The sequence below is a fragment of the Bos mutus genome, chromosome 22, assembly GCF_027580195.1.
Source record: "Bos mutus isolate GX-2022 chromosome 22, NWIPB_WYAK_1.1, whole genome shotgun sequence".
NCBI classification, from domain to species: domain Eukaryota; kingdom Metazoa; phylum Chordata; class Mammalia; order Artiodactyla; family Bovidae; genus Bos; species Bos mutus.
In genome coordinates, this window is record NC_091638.1 from 11,299,805 (window position 1) to 11,325,843 (window position 26,039).

The 26,039-nt window shown below is 46.4% G+C and overlaps 1 protein-coding gene and 1 pseudogene across 1 annotated transcript in view; both read left to right on the plus strand.

Annotated features, from left to right (window-relative positions):
• The window catches only part of ITGA9 (integrin subunit alpha 9), a 366,537-nt gene that overhangs the window by 172,591 nt on the left and 167,907 nt on the right, over positions 1-26,039 (plus strand). Inside the window, 3 exon segments of the mRNA XM_070360514.1 lie at positions 3,786-3,882; positions 3,885-3,934; positions 19,319-19,395. Of these exon segments, the coding sequence (XP_070216615.1) occupies positions 3,786-3,882; positions 3,885-3,934; positions 19,319-19,395 (224 nt within the window).
• On the plus strand, positions 6,331-6,922 carry LOC102286932 (ATP synthase subunit d, mitochondrial pseudogene; annotated as a pseudogene).

Sequence of the window (26,039 nt, forward strand, 5' to 3'; positions counted from 1 at the left end):
GCCAGCTCTGCCTAGAGTTTAGATCGAAATCAACACACGCTGTAAGTCCCCCTGAAATCTGATCCCTGCTTTAGCGTCTCTCCTCCCACCTGCCCACAAGCCTGATCTTCCCACCTTTGCAGAACACATGTAATCCACTGGATGGCTGTGGCCTCTCCCCCTGCTGTGTGTACCGGCCATGCCTGCTCTCTGGCTGACGTCTGTCTGTCTGTTGAGTCCAGGAGCACCTCCTCTGAGAAGCCCGACAGCCCTTAGTCCAGCTCGGGTACCCTGCTTGTGCTCCCAAAGCCGCCTCTATCCTATGCGACTAGGTCATCACTGCCTGCCTGTTGCCTTCAAGGGCTGTCTCCCTGGGGCCCAGCCCATTGCCTGGCGTAAAGTAAGCACCCAATGAATTTCGAATTGCACGCATGTCAAGTTCCCTATAAAACCTCAGCCGCTGCAAAATCTGCCACCAGTCTGAGGTTTCTTTTCTGTGCAGCCTCCTTCAGTTTTCAGAACAGGAGACTACAGTAGATTTTTCCCAGAAAAGAGGTGGATTGTTGGCTTTTGGTCTGTCAGAATAGGTGTGTATTCAGCTTGGGAAGTTTTAGTGTGTCGTGGTGAATATTTTCAAGCAGTAAAAAAATTTCAGTGATGAGGGTCTGCGCCTAAACCATAAACCTCCGTCTAAGGGGTCCCTTCACTTCAATGCAGTGCTGAGCTGAGGGAAGCTGCGCTTCCGGAAATGCAAAGGAAGCCATGAAAATGGTGCTGCCACCTTTCCTTTGCAGCTTGGATAAAACCAAGCACAGTGTGGGCAAGAAGGGCTGTTCTTTGGGGAGTGCTGGCTCATTTCTATTTGCCATGCCCTCCCCTGCCTCCACCCGCAGCTCAGTGTGGGGTGGGACCCTTCTGCACAGAGCTTTTGGGACACATCATAAGAAGGTGTTTCTCAGACATCTTAGTTAAAACTGACTCATGCAGTTAGTGCCAGAGCACAGCATCTGCACCCCTAGATGTCATAGTTCATCACTCACCCCAAATAGCTGTTCCTCAACTAGGACTTCTCTCCACATCGGTCATGGCTTGAATGGCTGCACATTTAGAAATAGCCCTCGTGCAAAGTCCCTGTTAATTAGTTATTTGTCATTTATTCACATTCTTCCTGGAATGAGGGACATTTCTTTCTTGGCCTGTGTCCCCCTAAGTAGTTAAGTAATATTTCAAGGTGAGGTCAGAACAATTGGGATGTTTTTTAAACAGCACGTGACGACTTCAAGGAAAGCAATTTTGCTTCTGGTTCTAAGAATGAGTCCAATTCTGTCACTTACTGGTTTGAGGGTGAAGCACAATTTATTTGAGCTCTGGGGCCTCTGTTTATCTCATCTGTAAAATGGGAGCAACGCAGACCACCAGCTCAGGTATTGTGTGGATTAAGTAAAGGGATGTCTGGGGGAGAGGTTGGCCCAGTTTCTAGAATACATGTGGTAGCCAGGAAACATTCAGTGACTTCTGCCTCCCCCAGCCCCATCCTCCGTTCCTCCCACAAGAATAGCATCGTGTAATAACTGACTTCTTTTGACATGAAGGATTTAAATGCAGAACCTTAAGGCAGTCATTCTTAAAGAAACACTGGAGCATTTATCTGTGAGAACATTAAGACTGCACTCATTCACTGTTCTCTGCACCCAGACTTTAAATTCTGTTTTGGAGAGTCAGTCAGTAGGCACCTGGATCCCAGGTAGGTGTTTTCCTCCTGGAAAGGACATGAGTGTTAAAGATCTGCTCCTAAAATCTGAAATTGGAGAGAATTTTCTGGAAGTATCTTACCCAAAGGCTCACCTGTCACTCCCCTGTGAAGTCCTGTGTTTTATTTATGCAAATGATTGAATCTCTTCTCAGCTGATTGCTTTTCTGAGCACAGAGATAAGCCACCTCCTGGTCACTCAGACTCCCATCCCTAGAGTGATTTGTCCCCCATGCCCCACATTCAGCAGCCCCATCTGCTTCCTCTCCCATGCCACTCTGGCTCGGATGCCATCTCTTCTCCTGGGCTGCTGTGGGAGATTTTCTATGTCTCTGAACATGCTCTGTTCCACGTACATACCCCCATGGAACTCCCAGGAAACACAGGGTTCTGTGCCCCAGTAAACCTGGGGTCACCCTACTCTTTCTGGGAGGCCGTTGCTGTAAATACATACAATAAACAAAAGACACAAACCCCTCTATTTAACCTGGTGCCCCTGCCCCAGCTTGTTCGATCACAGACCCTTTCATTTACCCCCTTCCCGGGGAACTGAGGCTCACAGACCCATCTTGGAGAATGCTGCTACCAAATGGTCAAATGGGCTGCCATTCATTCACTTATTTAAGCAGCTCTGAGTCCAAATGCTGGTGGGTAAGGACCTCTGTGGAAAAAAAAAAAAAAACTCTGTGTTAAAAAAGGGTGGGGGTGGGTAGCTCTATGTGCTAACCTGGAACCACCTCCAGGATGCAAGCTGAGTAAGGAAAGCAAAGTGCAGCCATCATTTACCTAAATGTGCTTAGACTGGACAGATGCCCTGAAACCGATAGGCATGTCTGCCTCTGGGGTGGCACTGGGTATCCAGGCGGGTGGGGTGGGGTATGAGCCAGCTCCTCACTGTGTGCCTCTTGGGAACTTTAAAACTTTCTACTGTTTTGAACACTGCACTCGCCTGCTTCCAACTCCACCAGACTTTACACAGAGTGTAGTTTGAAGTCCTTGGCTCTGCTTGAGGCTTTGGGGTTGGGTGGCCTCTGCCCGCCCACCTAGCGCCTCTCACTCCTGCTTGCCTGCCGGCTCCTGCCATCTCTCCTTGACAGATGCAAGCAATGGAGACGTGGCTCATTGGTGCTACTTCTCAGATTTGCCCTGCTCCCCTTGGAAGCCCACCTTCCATAGTGTGTGCTGGCCAGGGATGCAGGGAAACTAATGCTTTATTCCTGCCTCGCTGTCTAACTTGTGAGCCTGGGGGAGCCGGAGTCCCGGGGAGGCAGTGGAGCAGACTGAAGCAGAAAGGCCAGGAACTGAGCTGATGTGACTCAGAATCCTTATTAGCCTTGTGGCCTGGGGAACTTGTGCCTTCATCTCCCTTTATTATACAATGGAGGGGAGTAAGCCCAGCTCTCATGCTCTGGGTGTGTGGTAAGCCACACACCTTACCTCTCAAGAACACCTTGCACAGTGCCTGGCATCTTGTCGGTGCTCACTGGGACTATCAGCCTATCACTCCCTTGGCTCTTGAAGTCCTAGGATCTGAAGGAAAGAACACAGGCCTGAAGCCCGACTTCACCCCTGGCTCCAAGGAGCCCAGCGCTGGGAAGCCATCAGGCCCCAGTGTCTACAGGTCCCCTGCCCTAACACAGAATCTGTATTTATCTCAACTCAGAAGAGCTTTGATGATCAAAACCCCATGGATTGAAAGGGTTAGTGCTGCACTGTGAGTACAGATGCTCGCCAGCCCGCCAACTAGCTTATAAGAATATTTGGAAGATGACTAAGGTAATGTCTTCCACATGCTAAAGAGACCATGATTTCGCACCATGCAAGGTAGAGTGGGAAAACCCCCACTTATTAGCGGAGTGACCTTGGACAAGACAGTCACTGCCCTTGGCCTCATTACCTCATCTTAAAATATGAAAGCAATAAAATCCAGTCTCACAAGGGTGGTTTGTGAGGCTCACACGGGGCAGTCCGTGTGGAAGGTCTTTGTAAACTGTTGAAATGCTCTGCACATGTCAGCAGTGCCCGCCGTTCACGTGCCTTGTGTTTATTGTTTCAGCGGAGAGTACAGGATGTCATCAGCCCCATCGTGTTCGAGGCGGCCTACAGCCTGGGCGAGCATGTGACGGGAGAGGAGGAGAAGGAGCTGCCAGCCCTGACCCTGTGCTCCGCTGGAAAAAGGGACAAAAGATTGCCCAGAAGAATCAGGTACCTGAAAACTCATGGTTGGGACCCCAGGTGGCAGGTGCACATGTACAAGTAATGGCCCCGGTGGCATGGGAGCCCAAGGCTGGGCACACCCCCTCCTGGGCCTCCCTTTCCTGATCTGCAAAATGCTGAAATGTATGATTTGGAGGGTTGTGTCTAATAACCATGTGATTTAAACTCATTGATTCCCAAACAATTAGAAAATGATGATCCCTTTGAGGTCATGAACTGGCAGCTTGGTCTCCGCACTTGCATCCTTTTCCTGCAGCATTTCTAGAGCTCAGATCAGTACCTAGTGAGTGCTCTACATACAGGTTTTATTGATGGGACTGTGAGTGGGTGATGAAGCAAGAACTTCCTCTTGTTAGAATTGGTGGTTGAGTTGAGAAAGCTCAGCTCAGTTGTCTTTGGAAGGCAAAGCACCATGAGTGCAGGCTGTCACCATCCTCCCCGAGCTCAGCAGATTCTGGGCTGTGCTGCTGTGTGGAGGAGCTATATGGGAGGCAGCCTGTACAAGACCATATGGAGTAGGAGTGAGCCATGAGCTAACACCACGTCGCAGCACTGGCCTGTCTGCCCCAAGCAATCTGGAAGATGTGCGGTGCTGACTCTGTTGCAGGAAATATGCACGAAATCTGCGATCCCAGGTCTGAGTCTAAATCTTTCTCTAACACCCAAGATCATCACAGATCCAGGACCTGGGGAAGGTCAGACAAAACAGTTTTTTGGCTAAACCAGACTCCTGGGTGGGGTGGGGACAAAGCTGTGGAACCTCTCACCAGCCCCACCCTCCATAGTTCTGACTGCTCTGAACTTGTGGGAAAACTAGCAGATCATGACCCACGCCTTGCAGATGAGACTTGTAAATAGAACCATAGAGAAGAGTTTGGAGTTCGAGATATAAGATTTTTACTAAGATGTCCCCATTTTCTCCCAAAGTCTGTCTCATGTGGTTTTGGGTCAGGTTCCCCAGAAGCAGTGCCTGAAACAGGGGTTTGGGAGCACTTGGTCTAATGAGTCGGTGTTCTTAGAGAAATCTGGAAGGAAAGGGAGGAGGGTGAGCAAGGATGTGCTCTTGGGCAAAGTCTAGCTTTGGCCTGAGGCTGGGAGCTCTGGAGCATAAATTACACCGAAGAGCCATCCTCTCCTTGAGGGGAAGGGGCTGACCCTTTGTACCCTTATTAGTCAGCTGTTGGCTGACTGTGGGGGGTGGAACTATGGGGGATTGTATGACTGACTATGGGGGATTGTAACCATCCTTGAAGGAGACTCTCTCTAGCTGTGGACAGTTCTCCCAAAATTAGAGAGACTTTTTTTTTAAGGACCCACCAGCTTGCAAGCAGGATAAACCCAAAGTATCCTAGGTACATCATTTTGAAATGTCACTACGCCTAAGACATAAGGAAAATTCTTAATGCTTCCATGACAGAGTACAGGATGGTGATAGTGGGAATATATGTCCTCTCACAACATAATTAGAGTCACGATAAGTAATCCATTAGACTTCTTATTAGTAAGACTGGAAACTAGCATATGTGAAATAAGGGCTTCAAAGCTCTGAGAAAAGGTGATTTTGAAACTAGGGTTTTATACGTAGCCTAAAAGTCAAGTATGAAATAAAATCAAGTTGAAATAAAGTCATTATTCAGACAAGCAACTACCCAGAAAGCTTATATCCCTGGTAACCTTTCCAAGGAAGTTACCTAAGATGCACTCCAAGAAAAAAGGGTGACAGCTAGAAGGAGCAAAAAGTTGAATGTGAGAACAAACTCTTAGAAGTCCAATGATAAGAAATTCCAGGATTACAGTTGTGCAGCATGTCTAAAAAACAGTTGATCAGTTTAGAGCAAAGGATTAATGAACTTTGAGAAGAATGAAGCCAGCCATAGACAGAATAATAAGAAAGCAGCAAATAATCAGGACACAGTGTAGGTAGAATGTATGTTTTCTATGGATACAAAAAATGAAGGCAATCAAAAACTCCCAGAAAAGTAAAAATATGGCTAATATGTCATGGTTCAATATAAAACAAAGCATGGTAGGATGTGAAGCCAGTAGAACAGCATATGGAAGAGAAGGATCTTAATACTAGAAACATTGCCCCTTAAGTAAAAGTTGAGTTTTCTGGTCGTTTAACTTTGTACCTGTGTAGAGGAGGATTTGTAATCATGACATTTGTCTTGGCTCTGCTGTGAACAGCAATCATGAGGCCATAATACTAGCACTGTTCATTGGTGTTCAGTATTTAGAGTTTAATATAGGACAACAGAAATTGTTTTAATATCTTAATTTTTTAAATTAGTGAGCCAAAGATATTGTAAAACCTGATGAAACTGTAAAAAGCTGTTTATTACTTAAAATTTCAAAGGGTACCCAGGTCGGTAAAGGATCTCAAGATGGCTGGACGGAAACTTGCTCTAAAAACCATTGACTGGGTAGCTTTCGGGGAGATCACCCCCCCAAACCGGAAGGCCGTGACTAACTCCTTCAAGTCCTGGAATGAGATGCTCACCTCCAGGTTGGCTACTCTGCCTGAGAAGCCATCTGCCATCGACTGGGTTTACTCCAAGGCCAACATGGCAAAGGCTGGCTTGATGGATGACTTTGAGAAGAAGTTTAATGCCCTGAACGTTCCTATACCAGAGGATACATATACTGCCCAGGTGGACGCTGAAGAAAAAGAAGATGTAAAAAGTTGTGCTGAGTTTTTGTCTCTTTCAAAGACCAGGATTTAGGAATATGAGAAAGAGCTGGAGAAGATGAGGAACATAATTCCATTTGATTAGATGACTATTGAGAACTTGAATTGAAGTCTTCCCAGAAACCAAATTAGACAAGAAGAAGTACCCCTACTGGCCTCACAAGCCAATTGAGAGCTTATAAGCTCAAGTCCATGGGGTCACTAAGAGTCGGGCACGACTGAGCAACTTTACTTTCACTTTTCACTTTCATGCATTGGAGAAGGAAATGGCAACCCACTCCAGTATTCTTGCCTGGAGAATCCCAGGGACAGAGGAGCCTAGTGGGCTGCTGTCTGTGGGGTCGCACAGAGTCGGACACGAATGAAGTGACTTAGCAGCAGTAGCAAGCTCAAGTCTGGGAGAAAGCTCTGGCCCTTGAATTACAAACTCTGGACATTAAAAATGATTACATAGCAAAAAAGAATTGCAAAGGTTACCAGTAAAGCAGTGCTTCATAAAGTGTGACCACCCAGCCAGCAGTATCAGCCTCCCTTGGGATAATGTCAGAAAAGAAAATTCTTGGGTCCCACTCCTGACCCTTTGAATTAGAAACTCATGGGGTGGATCCCAGAAACCTCGGTTTTAACAAACTGATTAGGTGAGTCTGATGCAGTTAACAACTGAGACAGTAGAAGAGCTAAGAGTAACTACCTACCTATCAAAACTAGGAAGGTGAATGGTGGGAGGGGACCTTTATGTAGGTGAGTTCAATTTTTATCTATCATGGAAGGAATTCAGTGAAATAATGTCTAAATCCGATAAATCAAGAAGAAATAGGATTGATACTACTAATTTTCTAGGAATTTTCTAGGGACATGGAAATAACCATCCAAAGAAACATAAAGGGACATAACCACAATGGGTAATAGTGGTTCCTCCTGAGAGGAGGACCCAGTATAGAGAGGTGTGGGGTAGAAGGTTATTATTTTAACCATGTGATTCTTTGGTTGAAAATGAAAGAAAAATATTGTCCTTAGATTGAGAAGATTGTCTAGGAGCCTGAGAAAAAAATTGGGGAGAGTGATCTTTGCTTTACTCCTTTTCCTGATTAAATATATATGTATATATATATATATATATATAAGATAATTTAATGATCTTCCTCCATGTGTCTTCCAGATGTTGGCTCAGTTTAAGGGGAAGAAACATTCTGAGAGCTAGGCCCACTGTGGGAAGCAGAGCTGTTTTTTGACTTGTGTATATGTGAGAGGTCCACAAAGAGCATCTGACCTCTTTCACAGGAAGGAGTAAGCTCACTGGAGCTCTTCATTTTGCCAGATAACATTAAAATGTAAGTGCCATAGTCTCTTCAGCGAAAAGGCACCAAACCCATGCTGGTGCACAGGATTGCACAATGGAGCAGGTTAAATTATGGCGATCCTTTAGAGTCAAGAGTCTTCCCCCACTGATGGTCTAGTTCAGGTGGAATAACTGCACAGACAGTGCATATAACATGTAGTCAGTGACTAAAGCATGTTAAGTGCAGGCTTACTGATGGATCCCAGGCTTTTGGCAGAGAGTAGGAGTGAGTGAGGCAGGCAGGAGGCCAGACCTTCCCTCTGCAGGGTGAAGAACAGCCTTGGGAGAAAATGGCCTCCAGGGTAGGTGCTAGGCTGTCTGAGTGAACAGTGGGGTTGCCACCAATGCTGAGGATGGATTGGGATTCTGGGCACTCGGGATATTGGCACCTTACCCTGAAAACCTCTGTAGGACGTACAGTCTGTTGAGTGTATTTTTCCACCTTAAAATTATAAGGAAAGCAGAGACCTGCCTGTCTGTCTCCTCAAGAAATATTTGATATAAAAGTAACAACAAGTGTTTTATCCATTAGTCAGAAGGGTATTTAAAAGAACTATAAATCTAAGAGCACTTCAGTTAACTGAATGTCTGCTACATGTAAGACCTGGATAAAAAGATAAATGAAACTTTGCTGTACTAGTAGACTTAGAGACTATAAGAATAACATATAGCAGATTCAGAAAGCCAGATTCAGACTAATGTGTGTGAATTTCACTCCGAGACCTCTTCCAACTGAAGATGCTCCAACTCAATGGACATAAATTTGAGCAAACTCCCAGAGATAGTGGAGAACAGAGGAGCCTGGCATGCTACTGTCTATGGGGTCACAAAGAGTTGGACATGACTAAGAGACTGAACAACAACAACTCTGCAGAAGGGAGAATTGGAGGGAGATTCATGGAGGAAGTAGGATTTGGATACTTGGGACTGGAGAGGTTTGACGAACAGAGAAGGGACTGATGGATGCTAATAGTCTTCCATGTGGCTGAAGTGAGGGGAACGAGATGGGCCTTCAGGGCTGGAGGTATAGTCAGACAATCTAAGGCTATCTGGTTACTGACCAGGGAGTTGGACTTGATTGGTCTTGTAGGGAACAGGAGATGATCACATCTTCTTGAGACAGTCTGCCTGGGCCAGGGGCGGAGTGGGGGCCCGGTGGGGGTGACGGGGCACTAAGGAGCTCTCGTAGCAGCCCCAGGAAGTTCTTGCAGGTCAGTTCATGAAGGTCCTGTCTGATATACTCATAGTTGCTAGAGGGTCTCAGCTGCTGAAAGAAGGTGGAACAGTCCTGGGAAGCCTGCTGGCCTGTGTGCTGGGAAAGAAGCAAGACTATCATGGGGGCCCTTATGTCCCGCTCCAGATGAGCATACTAGTGGCAATGACAGAGGCCCTCGTTTCCCACCTGTACACAGAGTAGAGCTTTGGAAATGATAACTGCTCTCAGGTTTCCTCAGGAGGACCCCAAAGGGACCTAGTCGGAGCTGGGCTTCCAGGCCACCCACTGCAGTAGACAGAATGGACCCTAAAGATGTCCACACCCTCATTCCTGGAATCTGTGAATATGATGCATTACATGGCAAAGGGACTTTGCAGGTATAACTAAGGTTATGGGCTTTACACTAGGGAGGGTATTCTGGAATATCCAGCCAGGCCTGATCTTTCTCCACTTGGAGGAAGGAGGAAGGTGGTAGAACAGAAGGTCAGAGAGATCTGAAGCTTGAGAAGAACTTAGCCTGTCATTGTTGGCTTTGAAGATGGAGGTGCAACTTGACAAGGAATGCAGACAGCCTTGAGAGGCCCGGAGAGGCTCCCTGATGAGTGTCAGCAAGGAAATGGGGACCTCAGTCCTACAACCACAGGGAAATGAATTCTTCCAATAACCTGAATAAGCCTGGAAGCAGATTCTCCCCCAGAGCCTCCAGATTAGGACCCAGATTAGGTAACACTTTGATTTTGGCTATTGATCCCCAATACCTAGCACTGCCTGACTCACAGAGGTTGAGTAAACCTATCTCAGTGAAGAGAGCCCTTCTGAGGGAGCACAAGGCTGGGTCCTCCTGTGGAGTGTGGACGTCATATCAGAATGTCTCCACTACAGATTCAGCAAAGCTCTGTATATGCTCCGTGAACTCTCTAAGAATTCCTCCCAGGCAAGAGAGCCTGGTGTGTGATTTAGGACGATCTTCCTACACCACAACACATTTGTGCATGTGTGAGTATATTTTTTTTCAAAGACTACAATGAAGGAGATATGGCTGGTGAAACCAAAAGCATTGGCTGTGTTAGGAATACTCACTTTGTCATCTTTCAAGGGAAAGGTGAGCTGTTTTACTCTAATATTAACATTTTGCTACGTCAAAGCCATGAACTCTGAACCTCCATTGTGCTGGAAACCATCACCATCTGGACCTCCCACCCCAGCCCCTCAATGCCAGGATGTATTGGGTGCCAGCACTGTGCCCGTGAAAACTCACTGTTTGTTCAGCCTGGACATTAGGTAATGCTTTCCTGGCTGAGGTGCCTAACTGGCTTCAAATGCCGTTACTTGCAGCTAGAAGGACTATTTTCATTATCATATACAAAGTCTGTGCAGAAGAAAGGAAAGTTGAGAGGTTGGCAGGGAGGAGAGAACAGAGGAACTTCCAGACATCAGAGCTGGACAGGTATCAGAGACCATCCAGCCTGGGGTGTGCCCACACCTGGATTCAGGGGAGCAGGCTGGCCCAGTGGAGGAGGAGGAGGTGTGTTAGAGGAGGAGGTGTCCACCTTCCTCCCTGTTTCAGCCAGATCAGTCCTACTTTTATAGGCATCATCTGTTTGGCATCAGCTTCTGGCTAATCTTTTCAGAAACAGCACCATGATGAAATGTATGGGAAAACCATCTAGTTTCGGGTACATGTGAGGAGAACAAGTGTGTAGTTCAGCGTCTGATCAGGATGTCTGGCTGTGTCTGCAGCTCAGGCTTCCCGTCAGGGTTAATCCAAAGAGCAGAGGAGAGGACATGCGTACTGTCAGAGGCCAGGCTGTATGTTCAGTCACCAGTTGAATTTAGTGGAAAATAAAGTGAATAAAATAATGGCTTCCCCCAAGTCTTTAGCCTGTAAAGATTTCTTCTGTTCTGTCCTGCCTTATTGAAAACCTCCCCCACAAGCACATGGAGTGCATGTGTAAACAAGCGAGGGTGCACGTCCAGTGGACAGTCTCTAACTGGGGAAGAAATCCTAGCCCCTTTCTCATTATCTTCTGAGATGACTCAGGGAATCAAAGGCCAGACTCTTGCTACTTGAACTGATGCCTGGGGCCCATTCAGGTGAGGTTCTTGCAGAGAGGGGAGGAATCTTCTCCAGCTTGAAGCCATCTTTCTCGTTCCTAAATGCCTGACTACCTCTGACTCAGTGGCTTTTAGAACCTGGCTAGCATAGTCTTCTGGAGAAGGCAATGGCACCCCACTCCAGTACTCTTGCCTGGAAAATCCCATGGATGGAGGAGCCTGGTAGGCTGCAGTCCATGGGGTCTCGAAGAGTCGGACACGACTGAGCGACTTCACTTTCACTTTTCACTTTCATGCATTGGAGAAGGAAATGGCAACCCAGTCCAGTGTTCTTGCCTGGAGAATCCCAGGGACGGGGGAGCCTGGTGGGCTGCTGTCTCTGGGGTCACACAGAGTCGGACACGACTGAAGCGACTTAGCAGCAGCAGCAACAGCATAGTCTTCCTTTCCTCTGACAGCACCAGCCCTTTTCCTTGAAATCATTGGTTCTGTTTTCTGCATCTTGTGACTAATTAACAGTAACTTTCTTTAAAAAAAAAAAAAAAGAAAAAGAAAGAAACATAGAACTCAAAATGATTCCAAGATAAAAATCCAGGCAAAGAAATTACAGCCCTTCAAAAAGAGAAGGCGGCTTCCCAGGTGGCACTAGTGGTAAAGAACGCACCTGCCAATGCGGGAGATGCAGGTTCGATCCCTGGGTTGGGAAGATTCCCTAGAGAAGGGCACAGCAACCCACTTTAGTGTTCTTGCCTGGAGAATCCCAGGGGCTACAGTCCACGGAGCTGCAAAGAGTCGGACGTGACTGAAGTGACTTAGTGCATGCGTGCACACACAGAAGAAGAGGAAAAGAAAGAAATTCTGGTCCTGGGGAAGGGGGGAGTAGGAGATCCCTAGAGAAGAGTTGACACTGAGGTTGTAGAGGGACATGAAATGTGATGTGGAAAAGGCCTCCCAGTCCCAGGTGGACCTAGAAAGGGCACTGGGAAGGTCCAGAGGCCAGATGCAGGCCCAGGTGGGCAGGACCTCCCTGAGCAGCTCCACTGCCCACTCAGTTATCACAGGGTTTGAACTAGATCATCAAAATGTTGCCTTCGGGCAGCAGGGGGTTTTCTTCCAACCATAGGGCCATGATGTAAACCAAAGGGTTCCCAAAGAGAGAAGCATTTATTCCGTCCAGGTTTTCCACAGAGTAGGGGGTATGGAGGTAGGCAGGGCATGAAGCAAAATCTGTACCATGTGAGTTGTTTAGAGGGAGACCAACAGGACTCCTCCCATGATTTCAAAATCTGAAAGGACAATTTATATAGACCCTGAGATAGAAAGAGTTTCTCAACTTTAATTTTATAAAGTATTTGTCTTTATTTTTGTGGACATGATATTCTTTGGAAAGCAAGTCTGTCTACATGACCTGCTTTTAAATACCAAGCTAAGTTATTTGGGTACAGGAATCAATAGAGCTGAAATTCCTGGGACCACCCTGAGCTCTTTAATGTGCCACATTAAGGACACCTTTCCCTGGAGGAGGAAATGGCAACCCACGCCAGTGTTCTTGCCTGGAGAATCCCATGGAGAGAGGAGCCTAATGGGCTACAGTCCATGGGGTTGCCAAGCGGCAGACATGACTGAGCAACTAACACTTTCTTTCACTTTCAAGGATGACTTTGGATTCTGGAAAAAGCATTAAAACAGAATTGGGAAAGAGAAACCTTTTACACTCAGGTCATGGCGTTTACATATACACGCATGTTTAATACTGTGCTAGGTGCTGGGGGCTGCAGCTGTGAGTTACGTATAGCTGGGACCTCCGGGAACTTATGTGGGACAATGAGAGGAACTACAGTTCAGAAATGTCCCTCCTGTTGTCCAGGCAGAGATCCTCTACAAAGTCAGATTTTCATCAGGAAATGTCTCACTCATTTTAGCTTACAAATAGCCTTGGGGTGGGATTTGAAAAGCATTAATTCCCACGCAATCCAATTGTCCTGTTTTCTCAGGTCTCAGCATGGGACTTGGTTGCCATAACAACCCTATAAACAGTGTCTAACCTATGTCAATGATCGTATATATTTTAAAGCTAATATCACCATCTCCAAGAAACTGATCCTCCTCTGAACGTGACAGCTGGGATAGACTAAGAATCTTACTTCCTGCTAGATCATTAGGGAACATTTTTTTTTTTTTTCCAGTGTAGATTTTGGTGAGAGAAAAGGGGCCCTACAAGGCTTAAGCAGCTGGGAGACCTGCTACTTTGAAGTCAGTCTTGACCAGGGCAGCCATTGAGCCATCACACGCATCCAAGGTTCTTTAGGCCTTGGTGGCCACAGCTTTGTGAGAAAAACACAGCTAGCTCCAGCCTCTGTGCTCTGGTTCAGAGCAAGATGTAACCTGAACTGAATTCATTGTGTTCAACCCCCACCTCCTCCATGACCTAAAGGGAACGAAGAAATAAGTATCCAAATGTTCTAGAACAAGAATGGACAAGCTACACTCTGCTGGCCAAATCCAGCCTGTTTTTATAAATAAAGTTTTATTGAGACACAACCATGGCCATTTCTTTAAATATGTCTGCTTTTGCTTTAGCAACACAACTGAGCAGTTGTAGCTGAGACCACATGGCTCACTGCTGCTGCTGCTGCTAAGTCACTTCAATCGTGTCCGCCTCTATGCGACCCCATAGATGGCAGCTCACCAGACTCCCCCGTCCCTGGGATTCTCCAGGCAAGAACACTGGAGTGGGTTGCCATTTCCTTCTCCAATGCATGAAAGTGAAAAGTGAAAGTGAAGTCGCTCAGTCGTGTCTGACTCTCAGCGACCCCATGGACTGTAGCCCTCCAGGCTCCTCCATCCATGGGATTCTCCAGGCAAGAGTACTGGAGTGGGGTGCCATTGCCTTCTCCGACATGGCTCACTAGGTTGAAAATATTCACTATCTGGCCCATTACAGAAAAATCTGGCAGCCTTCCTCTAAAAGAAGAACAGTAAGGACTGGGGGAGAAGCTGGAGAAAGGATTTTAAAAAGAAAAGTATATTCTCCAGAAAAAGCTGAGGTGAAGCTCAGGGTGAGGAAGGAGCCAGCATGGAGATCTAGTCGGTGAGGCTGAGGAGGCTTCTGGGTGTCCAGAGCACAAAGTCAGAGGAAACGGTCATCTCTTGAGAGAAGGGATTTAACCTCCTGTAACCAGAGAGGAGTCAGAGATGATGGCTTCTTAGCTCTGTTTCCATTTTCCAGAAAGGCTGCTTCCAGGTTAAAAAAAAAAATTGACAAGTCTTTCCTGAGCAGAGTTGAGGCTGGAGGGAGTGGAGAGGCTGCTTCTGACTGGATTGGGATTGCCTGATTTAGGCAGCAGAGCTTGTGTTTGCCCAGAAGATTAGGGAAACACGTAGAAGCAGGCATAAGAGAGGCTGAAAATTTGGTAGTTTGGCCTACTGGCTTCAGGGAGAACGTGCACTCCTTCCACTTTGAACAGGAGAAATTGTTTATACTTGCTCCTGGGAGCTGTGCCATCAGCTGGCATTCTGAGGCTTCAGCCTGCCCATGCTTCTGCCCCAGAGAGATGTGTCTCAGTTCTTTGGGAAACAAAACTGTCCCTTGCCTAGGGAGACTCAAGCGCAGGATCTCTGAGTTTCCACTTAAGTCTACAAGAGGCATGATGTGAGTCTCTTGATTTGCTGCTGTCTTCATATTTTACCTATAAGACAACTTCATTCCCAGCCTGGGGAGGGTCTTGCCTAAGCCAAGGCTTTACCAGTGCTTGGAATGCATGGCCCACTTTTGTTCACACCATTCCCTGAAGTAGGGGAGGCTATAGGTTGAGGAGTATTCCATTAATCTCTTGCTGTATAACAAACTATCCCAAAACATAGTGGCCTAAGATAACAGCAGTCATTCACTTTATTTATGAATTTGAAATTTGTCAGGGCTTGGGCAGGGCAGCTCACTTCTGTTCCATGTCATGTCAGCTGGGGCAGCTCAGTGGGGCTGGGAGACCCACTTCAATGCTGGCTGACTCCTGCGGCCTTGAGTTGATACTGCTGGTCAATTTCTGTCCATGTGGGCCTCTCCATGGGAAGCTTGGGCTTTCTTGCAAAGTAGTAGCTACATTGTAAGAGCAAAGGCCCCAAGAGAACTCAGAGGAAGCCCAAGTACTTGTGATGACTAAGCCTGGAAATTGTAAAGCACTGCTTTCTCTGCAGCCACAAATCCACCTAGATTCAAGGGGTGGAGCGTCAATCCCACCTGTGTATGGAAGGAGGTCAGGGTCACATTGTATAGAGTGCAACAGGAGACATTGTACATTGATTTTGAGAATGTATAGTTGTCTACACACAAACACACACACACGGAGTCAACTTCAACTCTGTCTCTGTGGTCTTCTCACTGCACCGTTAACTCAGGAAACTTCATGCCGCTCACTCTTACAAAGCGTCATTGTCACTCACCTTTGCTGGTGTAGACAGTGATGCACAGCGATGTCTAAAACAAGAACAACGTGATAGCCACAAGCTCCCACACTGAGAGCTAAATGCTAATCTGGATTCACAAGAGTCACTGATGCTGTTATTTTTTTAATTTTGTAAATGTGCAGATTAAGTCCTGGATTAACTTCTGAGCTTGAGCTTATCTTCTCACTAGAGTTTGTGCTTAATTTTAGCTGATCAGTGTAAACACTCACCTAATGTGTGTGTGTGTGTGTGTGAGTGTGCATATGGCAGACTCAGTGCTTGCCTTTGTTGGATGGAAGTTCAACAGCATTGGAGGACTTAACAGCCAGAGAAGTTAGTTTGCAGGACAGGAAATAGAGAGGAGAGTACAAGGGAAAGTCCGACCAGGGCAACCAGTTCCTCATGGGGAGGCTCTGCACTTGCCTGTAGCTGAGGGACAGGGCTTTGCTGGGAGGCTACAGGTTTGTGTTGATGAGCAGGTTATTTGCATTGGCTCACATTCCAGGGGTTACCCCATCTCTCAGAGCATGTGGGGTCCTCCACTGTTGACTGGGCACATTCTACACAGCAGGCTCTGAGGGCATGCATGGGGGTGAAGAATACCAATACAATCCCCCATCTTCATGGAGCATCATTTCAGCAGGGGAGAGAAACAGGAAACACCTAATGATAAATTAGTTACAGTCAAGATGAGCAGTCAGAGGAAAAGTGCATGAACTACTAGAACTTGTGACCGAGCCCCAGCTCTCTGAGGGCTCAGGAATGTGGTTTTGGTTTGCTGACTGAAGGATGAGAGGACACACACCAGATGAACGTGGTGGAGGCCTTTGGGATCAGCCTATGGGGAGGCCCTGGGTTGTGAAGGTATAAGGGCAGACTGAGGGGCGGTTGGCATGAGAGAGCCAGGGTGACAGAGCTGAGGAGGGCAGGGACCAGGTCTTGCCAGATTGTGTGCCATGGGGTGGCTGTAGGTCACTTCTGCCTTGTCAGTTTTCACCTGCTACCCATCCCACCTCCAAAGGCGGGAAGTCAGACCATCTCTTGCCTGTAAAATGGGAGAAATACTTGCAAAGAGAAGCCTGTGACCAGGGGCAGAGCTGGGTTTAGGGGAGTCTAAAGCTTATTAGGATTTGGGAGGAGAGTTTCTCTTGGGGAAAGTCAAGTAACATTGTGAATAGAAAGTAAGATGCAAGACTGCAGTGGGAGCGTGTCAGTGAGGGCCCTTCAGCCCAAAGTTTCATTGTCTTGGTGGTGAAGCCACTTTTTATGTTTCTCCTCATTTCTAACCTCAGAAAGCCTTCTACTCTCACATGAGATATTCGTATAGACCTCACATCCACTTCTTGTTTTCTCCTCAATTGAGATGGCAAATAAAGCACAAATGCCTTCTCTCAAAATCTTGGAAATTTGGCTCTCTTCTTGCCCCCAGTATTGTCCAAAAGAACGTGGGAATGTCCTCTTTCTGCCCGAGACTTTCATGAGTTTTTTTTCCCCCACACTCAAGGCAGAGAATGTTGGCTGGGACACATTATTCTCTTGGAAATGTGACACAGAAATATGAATTTCCATAAGCAAAATTACTCTGTCTGGTTGGGTCTAGACTGTTCTTTGGCCGGCACATTTGCTGGAGTGCATATGGATGCTCTGAGAAGCCGCCCGGACTTGTCCTTAGGGAGGAAAGCAGGTCACCTGGAGCTGTGTTCTCTGTGTGTGTTGGAGGGGGATCCACACATATGAGGAGTGATGATGGGAAGTTGAGTAGTGAATGTAGATGACAACTGAAAAGCAACCACAGGCTTTTCTCTCCAGAATCCTACTGAAGCGGTTAGAGCAATGAACAATAATGAAGAGTCTCTGTCAGCGTGGACGCAGGCAGCTAAAACATCAGAGTGGCTGAGAGCAGATGGAGGGAGGGATGGACAAGCCCACCAGGTCCCACAGAAAGAAGAAAACTCTTAACTCCTCCCCAGAGCCACTCCTGATTCCTGGCTACTCTCCACAGAGAAGCCCAGTTCAGGCACACACCGCAAGCCCCCTGGAAAGATGTCCAGTTTGGCACAGTGAGCGTTGGGTCCCAGAACTAGGTGAGGTTTGGCCCTCAAGGCCCAGCCCTGTTAGAGAAAGGACACTCTGTCTGGATAACTACCAGCTGCCCCACCGAGACAGAATCCCTTCAGCCTGTTGTGGTGCCCTCAGCCTCAGCATCTAATAATTGCCTTTGACTTTCCTGTTTGGAATTAAAATTATACCATGATCTCCTCACTCTGGCAGAACCCATCTCAAATACAGACTATCTGCTTCCCCAGGAGAGCAGAGGGAAATGTCCGGACAGTAATCTAAGAGTTCGTTGTCTTGACTGGGTTATTATTTACTCCTATCTGAGAGCATTTGAAGATCTTCTCAAAGATGGGAAGAATACCTGTCGGATACCTTTCTTGAAAAAACTGCTTGAAGTAGCACTTGAATCGCCTGAGAAATGAATCAGATAAAGGGTGCGCTCTGTGGTCAAAGGCACCCCTGACTTGGGTTTCCGGGTTAACTGCTGAGGACCCCTCATTGTGGAGACAGCTGGCTCCCTGGAGGCGGGGGGCTTGTGGGAACTGTAGTAGGGGTGGGATGGGGGCGCAGCCATTCCCGCGAGACCACTAGCACATTAACGTGAGACCGGAGAGGGTGACGGTTAGAGGTCGCTCTCCGCCAACGGTCAGCAGGACTGTGGTCCTCTAGGTGGAGAGCGCAGTAAGAGGTGGCCCTCAGCCTCCTAGGCCTCCAGCCCTCTGAACTCAGGCAGCAGGTGAGCTGGACCCTGGGGACAGGCCGAGGGTCGTGTCCTGCAGGCTACAGAGCCATTGCCATGGCCACCCACTGGCCTTGGTCCAGGCCTGGAGGAGGCGGTGAGCCTCTCCCCACCCCCACCTCGCAGTCTAACGGTGGCGGGCATCTCCATGGGTCAAGGTCTGAGGAATCTGGCCCCCATTTGGGTGGCCTGAGGACTCTGAGGGCTGCCCGGTGCTGGGCGCCTGGCTCCCTCAGGGATGATGGCCAGGGGGGGTCTGGGGAACCATCCGTGAGGGCGTCTTGGGCTGAGATCCACCTCCTCAGCTGGGCTGGGCACTGCTGGACGACCTGGGCCGGGGGCTGGACCAGTGCTCCAGGCAGGGGGACAGGCCTGCTCCGGGACCCCTCTTCATAGTCAGGCCTGGCCCCCGGAGGTTAGACTTGGAAGTTGAGCCTTGGGACCTTGACAGAGAATAACACTGATTCCGGTGGAGGTTTATGAGAAATGGTGAGCTGACCTCAGGAAGAAGTTTGTGACAGCTAACCTCACCCCTCCTTCACCTTTCCACTAAAACAGCTTTGCTGAGAACTTTTGGGGACCTCAAGAGATTTTAAGGCGTGAGCCACCTGTCCCCTTGCTTGGCTCTGTATTAAGCCTTTCTCTGCTCCAAACTCCAATATTTCAGTATTGTATGGGCTCAGTGCCAGTGCCCAAGTCTGGGCACACAGATGTGTGTTTGGTTACAGGCTCACGGGAAGAATTCCCGCTGATTTGGAAGGAAGTAATTAGTTGTTATTTACTCATTTGCCGCTAACTCCAGTTCCACCCTTCCTCTCGTGTCTCCCTCACAGACCGTGTTTGAAAGGAATTGCCGATCTGAGGACTGTGCCGCCGACCTGCAGCTGCAGGGTCACCTGTTACTCTCCAGGTGAGCTGGTGCCCCCTTCTCCACCTTGTTCTAAGAAGTTCTGGCTCCAGGCTCAAAGTCTATATGTGTAGAGTTCCCCACTGAAGAGGGTAAATGCAGTTGGTGGGTTTAAAATGAATAGTTGTAGTATAAGAAAACGTATATTATACTGTAATTTTAACAACAGCTATTATTTTGGGGGGGGGGATGGTTTGGGTTTGGTTTTGTTTACAGTCTCAGAAATCTCACAATTGGATTTTTATATGTCTAATTTTCCTGAGTATTTTTGATGTGTGTATGTTGGGAGGTATATTTTAGGTTTACTCATTGTATTAAGTTGAACCATATGAAATGGCCAATATTTAACTGTTTGAGACAACCCATATGATCCAGTTTATTACTGTATAAAGGTTCTTTTTATTTTTCTCACTTAAAGCATCTGCTTTAACAATAAGTAATGGTTCTGTGACAGGAGGGGGTGGAGGAGAGGGGCAGCTGTCCTGATGAGGGGACAGATGGCCCCTCTCCTGGAGCAGGGCTTCCTTCCACAGGATGTGAGCCCACTGCTAAAGGTGAACCTTCTGTAAAGGCCTTCCTGTTTTCTCTCTGTCAGCCTTTTATTTCAGTCATCTTTTAGGATGAAGACGCTGGTCCTGAGTCATTTAGCCACATCAGAGAATGTGTTCCTTTTGAGACAATTCGTTCTCAGAGAATTTTAACTTCCGTACTAATTATTACCATTTCTCAACAATAGTCATTGGTGTTGATAGGTATCCTTTGAAATCCATACTGTATGCCTCAACTGTGAGAATTAAGTTTGGGGGGAGTGAAAGAAATATCCCATCATGAACCAGTAACTGCACTAGACACTTTTACTTCTGTTGACAAATAATCTACAATTCATCAAAGGAAAGTAATACTAAGATAATTCTTCATTTGTTTGCATTTATCAGGGGAAAGGTGTAAACCACCTCCCCAAACACACACACACACACACACACACTCCTCCAAACCTCTTAAATATTAATTGACATTACTTTTACTTAGAACTTAGTGTAGTACATTAAAGTAGTACATGTTTTGCCAAGCTTAGAAAATTATTTCAATCTGATAAGTGGATATTGGAATTTTTTTTAACATTAGTAAGAAGGACCTTCTGGAACCTATGAGAGAAACCAATTTTAAGGAAGCTTCATAAGTTATTAGATCACAACTTTTAGTTTTAGAAAAGTCTTCCAAAAAGTATTTTAGGGGAAAAGGAACATGAAACAAAAATATATGGATTTGTTTTTTATTTTGAGGCAGATTATATATAGTGGACATTTATTTTAGATCACTGAAAACTTCATGGGGTGGGAAAATATTCACTTGCTCTCAGGTTAAATACTAGAAAAGTTCTGATGTTCTTGCTCCCTGTCAGGGCACGGTCAAATCCATCTCTGTTACATTGTGCTCTTCATATGTGAAGAAGTAAAACCCAGGGCTCGTGGTCATTATCCTTAAAGCTGGCTCTGTTGCCCAACCCTGGCCTCCCAAGAGTATTGGTCAGAATTGGATCTGCTCTCTGGGCCCAGTTACCAATAATACTAGAACAACTGGTGTGGTTGGCCAGGGCCCAGACTCCCATATATATCAGCTAGATAGAACCACAGAAAAGTACTGTGTAACAAACCAGTCAAAACTCAGTGGCTTAAAATCATTTTTTTCCTCCTGAATCTGTTGGTCGACTGAGGGTTGGCTGGTCCTGGCTTGATTCAGCTGCATCCTGGTTGACTTGCTTATGAATCTGGGGTTCAACAGAGGGGAGGTGGATCTCCACTAGGCTCGAGTGACTCAGTTCAGCTCTACTTCATGTGTCTTTGACCATCCTGCTGGAACCAATGGCCTGGACTCAATATATTCTTCTCATGGCATGGCACCAGTATAAAAGGGCAAGCAGAAACATGCAATAACTCTCAAGACATAGGCTTACAACTGGTGTATTCTTAACTTCAGCCTTATTCTAATGGTCACAGAAAGTCATGTGCCCAAACTCAAAATCAAGGGACTAGAAGCTATGCTTTGCCTTTTCAGTGAGAACTACAGTCACATAGCAAAGGAGACAAATTTAGAGAGGGGTGAAAAATTGGAACCATAATGCAATCTATTCTGCTACATAAAGAGCAGGATCGCCCTGTTGCTTTCCTGGTACCTTATAGTTTTGGGTACTATTTCAGCCTTTCTTGTAGTTCCATCTTCCTACAACTCATACACAAGACCTAGAGATCGGGGGAGGAGATTTTTCAAATCTCCGAATCAGTATCTTTGGACCAAATCGCTGAGCCTCTCCCTCGGGTGAGTTATTTCCCAAGAGGCCCCTTGGTTTCTCAAAATAGCCTGTTGGCTGGATCCCCCATTAAACAAACCTTCATTATACTCTTGGGCCCATCGTTGCCCCCAAGGGAGCCATCAGAGAAACATTAACTGGTAATTGGATAAGTAGAGATACAAAACCAAGCCCAGGGTTTCAGTTACTTTGAATTTCACCAGATCTTTGTGCAGAGCCAGGCACAGAGAGAGAGAAGGTACAATCAGTAAACTGCGTATGGAAGCCAAGGTCTGAATTTGATTGACAAAGACTCGGTGGCTTGAACTAGAAGTGAGCTGATTTGGTTATCGTTATTGATTTGTTATTGCCTGGGATGGGGTGTACATTCCTTCATTGTTCAAATCAGGGAAGAAATGTGGGCCCTGCTCTCACAGGGTGCCCAGTGTGGGTGGGAGAGGACAGCTGGGTGCTGTCAGTGCCTGGTTAGTGCCGGGAGAGGGATAGATGGGTCATCATGGAGCCCTGGAGCAGCTTCCAAGAGAAGGAATCAAGGGGAATGCCTCCAGGCATCCTGAGCAGAGGGAAAAGATGAGCAGAGGCACAGAGGCTGGAAGGCAGACTTGCCATGCAGATCTGCAGGCATCTGGGGTGAAGGAGGTGGTCAGGAGATATTTTTGGCATGAGCTCCTCTGCTGTAAACATCTTTGCTACAAGCGTTTTTGCTGCAAATGTTTTCAGCATGTAACTGATTGTAAGGCAATTCTCCTGTAAAAGAGAAAAAGTAAGAGCATCATTAAATAGGACATAGTGGAACATTGAAAATGAATAATGCAAATTAAAAGACTATTGCAAAATACATAATATTTGAATACATTTAAAATGTATTCATTTTCCTGTTCAGCATTGCACTTTTTCTTTTCTGTTAAGATTTCTTTCTCCATTTAGAGAGGCCTCAGTTTCCAAATACTCAGATGCACATTTGTAACTGAGCTTTGTATTGTGTTGTGGAAGCCTCTACACTGTTGTGTGTTCCTGGCATCTTGTCACATGTTCAGTGATAGACGTTCCAAAGTTCTATGGGGAATGTGGGTTCAACTCTGTGCCTTCAAATCATCGAAGATTTGCAAACTGATACGTTTTCATTTTCTAGTATAATGTGCAATCCAGCTTTACCCTTTCTTGTTTCACACTTCCAGTAAGTTTTATCGCCATGTTTCCTATCAAGTCAATTTATGTAGTTGTTATCATCTACCACATTAAGACTGCCCGTATCCTTATCACTTTATAGAGCAGTATAAGTGCTAAGGTTTATGTGATGTATATCAACCAATTCTTTTATCTTTTATGGAAAAATTGCCTTGTGACAAGTTAGTTATCTGGCAGAAAAATATTTGCCGCAAAAATGGTTGTGATAAAGGTGTCTGTGGCCTGAACACAGATCAGGAGGACACAGGAAGATGTAAGAGAGAGAAAGAGAGAGAAGCAGCAGATTGTGATACACCTATGAGTTTAGGCTTCGTCCTGCAGCCAGTGGAGGTATAGCAGAATAGTAGCATAACTGCATTTAGCCTAATAGGAATGCAGGTGGGCACACCAGAGGGGTGGGGAGAGAGGGATAGGGGCAGAGAAAGGGGCAAGGGCAACGGGACTGAGGGCCTGTGGGTCACTGGGTTCTCTGTTCCACTGAGAGAAAGTGTGTCCAGCTTGACTTTTGAGTCAGCTACTCTCCCGTGCAAAGAGCCAACTCATTGGAAAAGACTCTGATGCTGGGAAAGATTGAAGGCAGAAAGAGAAGAGGGCAGCCAAGGATGAGACAGTTAGATAGCATCACCAATTCAGTGGACCTGAATTTGAGAAAACTCCAGGAGATATTGAAGGATGGGGGAGCCTGGGATGCTGCAGTTCAGAGAGTCACAAAGAGTCAGACACAACTTAGTGACTGAACAACAATCCCATCATCTCAGTCATCCTGGCTCACGTCCCTGGACATCACCTTGGTCTCAGTACAGGAGCACCTAGACAGGGTTAGGCTTATGAGAGATGTTTATCTCCATCATGGTGCCTCCCCAAGGGTTTCCAGGGGCCAGTTTCAACAAAAATTTTTGCCTTTGTGCTGTCTTTAGAGCCTAGCTCTCCTGTTAGCTGTGATCCACTGTATTATAAGGTTGAAACCAAGGGATAACAGAGAAAAGTTCCTCCGATGACTGGGTAGGCAGCACAGTGCAAGGTGTTGTGGGAAGCAGCCAAAACCCATAGACTGAGGAGCCTTTGTTTTGAAAAAAAGAGAGAAAGACATCTGGGAGTGATTGGGTCACCCTGAGTGGTCAGGGATCAAGCCAGGAAATGCAATCTGTAACCGGGACTCATGGATGTTTTTATTTTTCTCTCCAGAGAGCATGAATTCTGGCAGGCCTGTTGTCTCTTAAAACGATTCAACTCTTCAATTAAGTCTACAATCTTTAATGGTCTTGAGCCTTGTTCTAAAACACGCCACTTCCAAAATGTCCAGGCATAAGGAGGAAGCTGTTTAATTTCTTCAAATAGGACTGAAAATTCCATTTGTAAAGTGATGCAACTATGTTTCATTTCTTTTGTCTGAATACTTATAGTACCTAGGAGTATATCACATGTGATTAAGGTAAAGAAGAGAGAAATATACACTATGGCAGCTAAGTTAAAAGAACTTTTTTTTTTATGTATCCCATATGAGACCAGTGGAAATGTCAGTGCCTTCCAGCTAGGCAACTTCTATAATGAAAGAACTCTCAAGGGAAGTAAAAAGGCACAATGAGAATATTTATGAAGTTGGAAGAACCATCTCATGACCACATATAATGGTCCTATGACTGACTGTAGCCTTCAGTTCAGTTCAGTTCAGTCGCTCAGTTGTGTCCGACTCTTTGCGACCCCATGAATTGCAGCACACCAGGCCTCCCTGTCCATCACCAATTCCCGGAGTTCACTCAGACTTACGTCCATCCAGTCAGTGATGCCATCCAGCCGTCTCATCCTCTGTCGTCCCCTTCTCCTCTTGCCCCCAATCCCTCCCAGCATCAGAGTCTTTTCCAATGAGTCAACTCTTTGCATGAGGTGGCCGAAGTACTGGAGTTTCAGCTTTAGCATCATTCCTTCCAAAGAAATCCCAGGGCTGATTTCCTTCAGAATGGACTGACTGGATCTCCTTGCAGTCCAAGGGACTCTCAAGAGTCTTCTCCAACACCACAGTTCAAAAGCATCAATTCTTCGGCGCTCAGCCTTCTTCACAGTCCAACTCTCACATCTGTACATGACCACTGGAAAAACCATAGCCTTGACTAGACGGACCCTTGTTGGCAAAGTAATGTCTCTGCTTTTGAATATGCTCTCTAGGTTGGTCATAACTTTCCTTCCAAGGAGTAAGCGTCTGTTAATTTCATGGCTGCAGTCACCATCTGCATTACTGTAGCCTTAGTAATGCAATTATCTTGGTGGAGATGGGGGACCAAGTGCATTTCCCTAAACCCATGGCTGGGAGATTTTCATGGGTATCTCAGGTTTTCATGGGCATTTTCATGTCCATGGAAAACCAGTCTTCAAGAGGAGGATCAATATACCCAGGATCACGGTGAAGGATGGGGTGGCCATTTAGAGTTTGAAGTAAATTGTTTACTTTTTTTAAAATGGCAAAAAGACCAGAAACATCAACTGCATAGCATAGGGTAGAAGTAGCATTGTCTTCTTATATGAAGGGGAAGACACTCCTGTTTATTGTGTTCCTACCATGCACTAGCTTCCCTATAGTGTCCTCTGTAGTATCTTACCAGCTACACAACCTCGGGAAAGTTGCTTCGCACCTCTGTGCCTCTGTTTTCTCATCTGTAAAATGGGAGTATAATAGCACCATCTTGCAAAGTTGTTTTGAGTAGTTAGTGAGCTAAAACATATTTAATTGCTTCTGAAAGCTTGGCATTATAGCAGACACTCAGTCAATGAGAGCTATCGTTATTATTTCATTTAATCTGGTCAGTGACAATGAGAAGTAAATATTATTACACTCTTTTTTGGTGGGAGGATGCAGAGGCTTGGGGAGGCAGGTTACTTATTCAAGGGCTCACAGTGGTCAGGGTGGAGGTGATCAAAGCTGGAAATGTCCAATTCTTCATCCTGCTCTCTTCCTGTGCACTGGCCTCCGTTGCTGTTGGGTGTCACAATCAGCTGATTCTGGACAAGAAGGACCAAAACTGGGGAGCTGGGAATAAAGCTTCCTTTGTGTAGAAAGCCCCAGTCAGAAAGGAGGTGGATGGGTGAAAAAAAATGCATCCTCAAAGATCCCTCCTATCCATCCAGTCATGCTCCCCCCGTGATGTCTGACATGTGA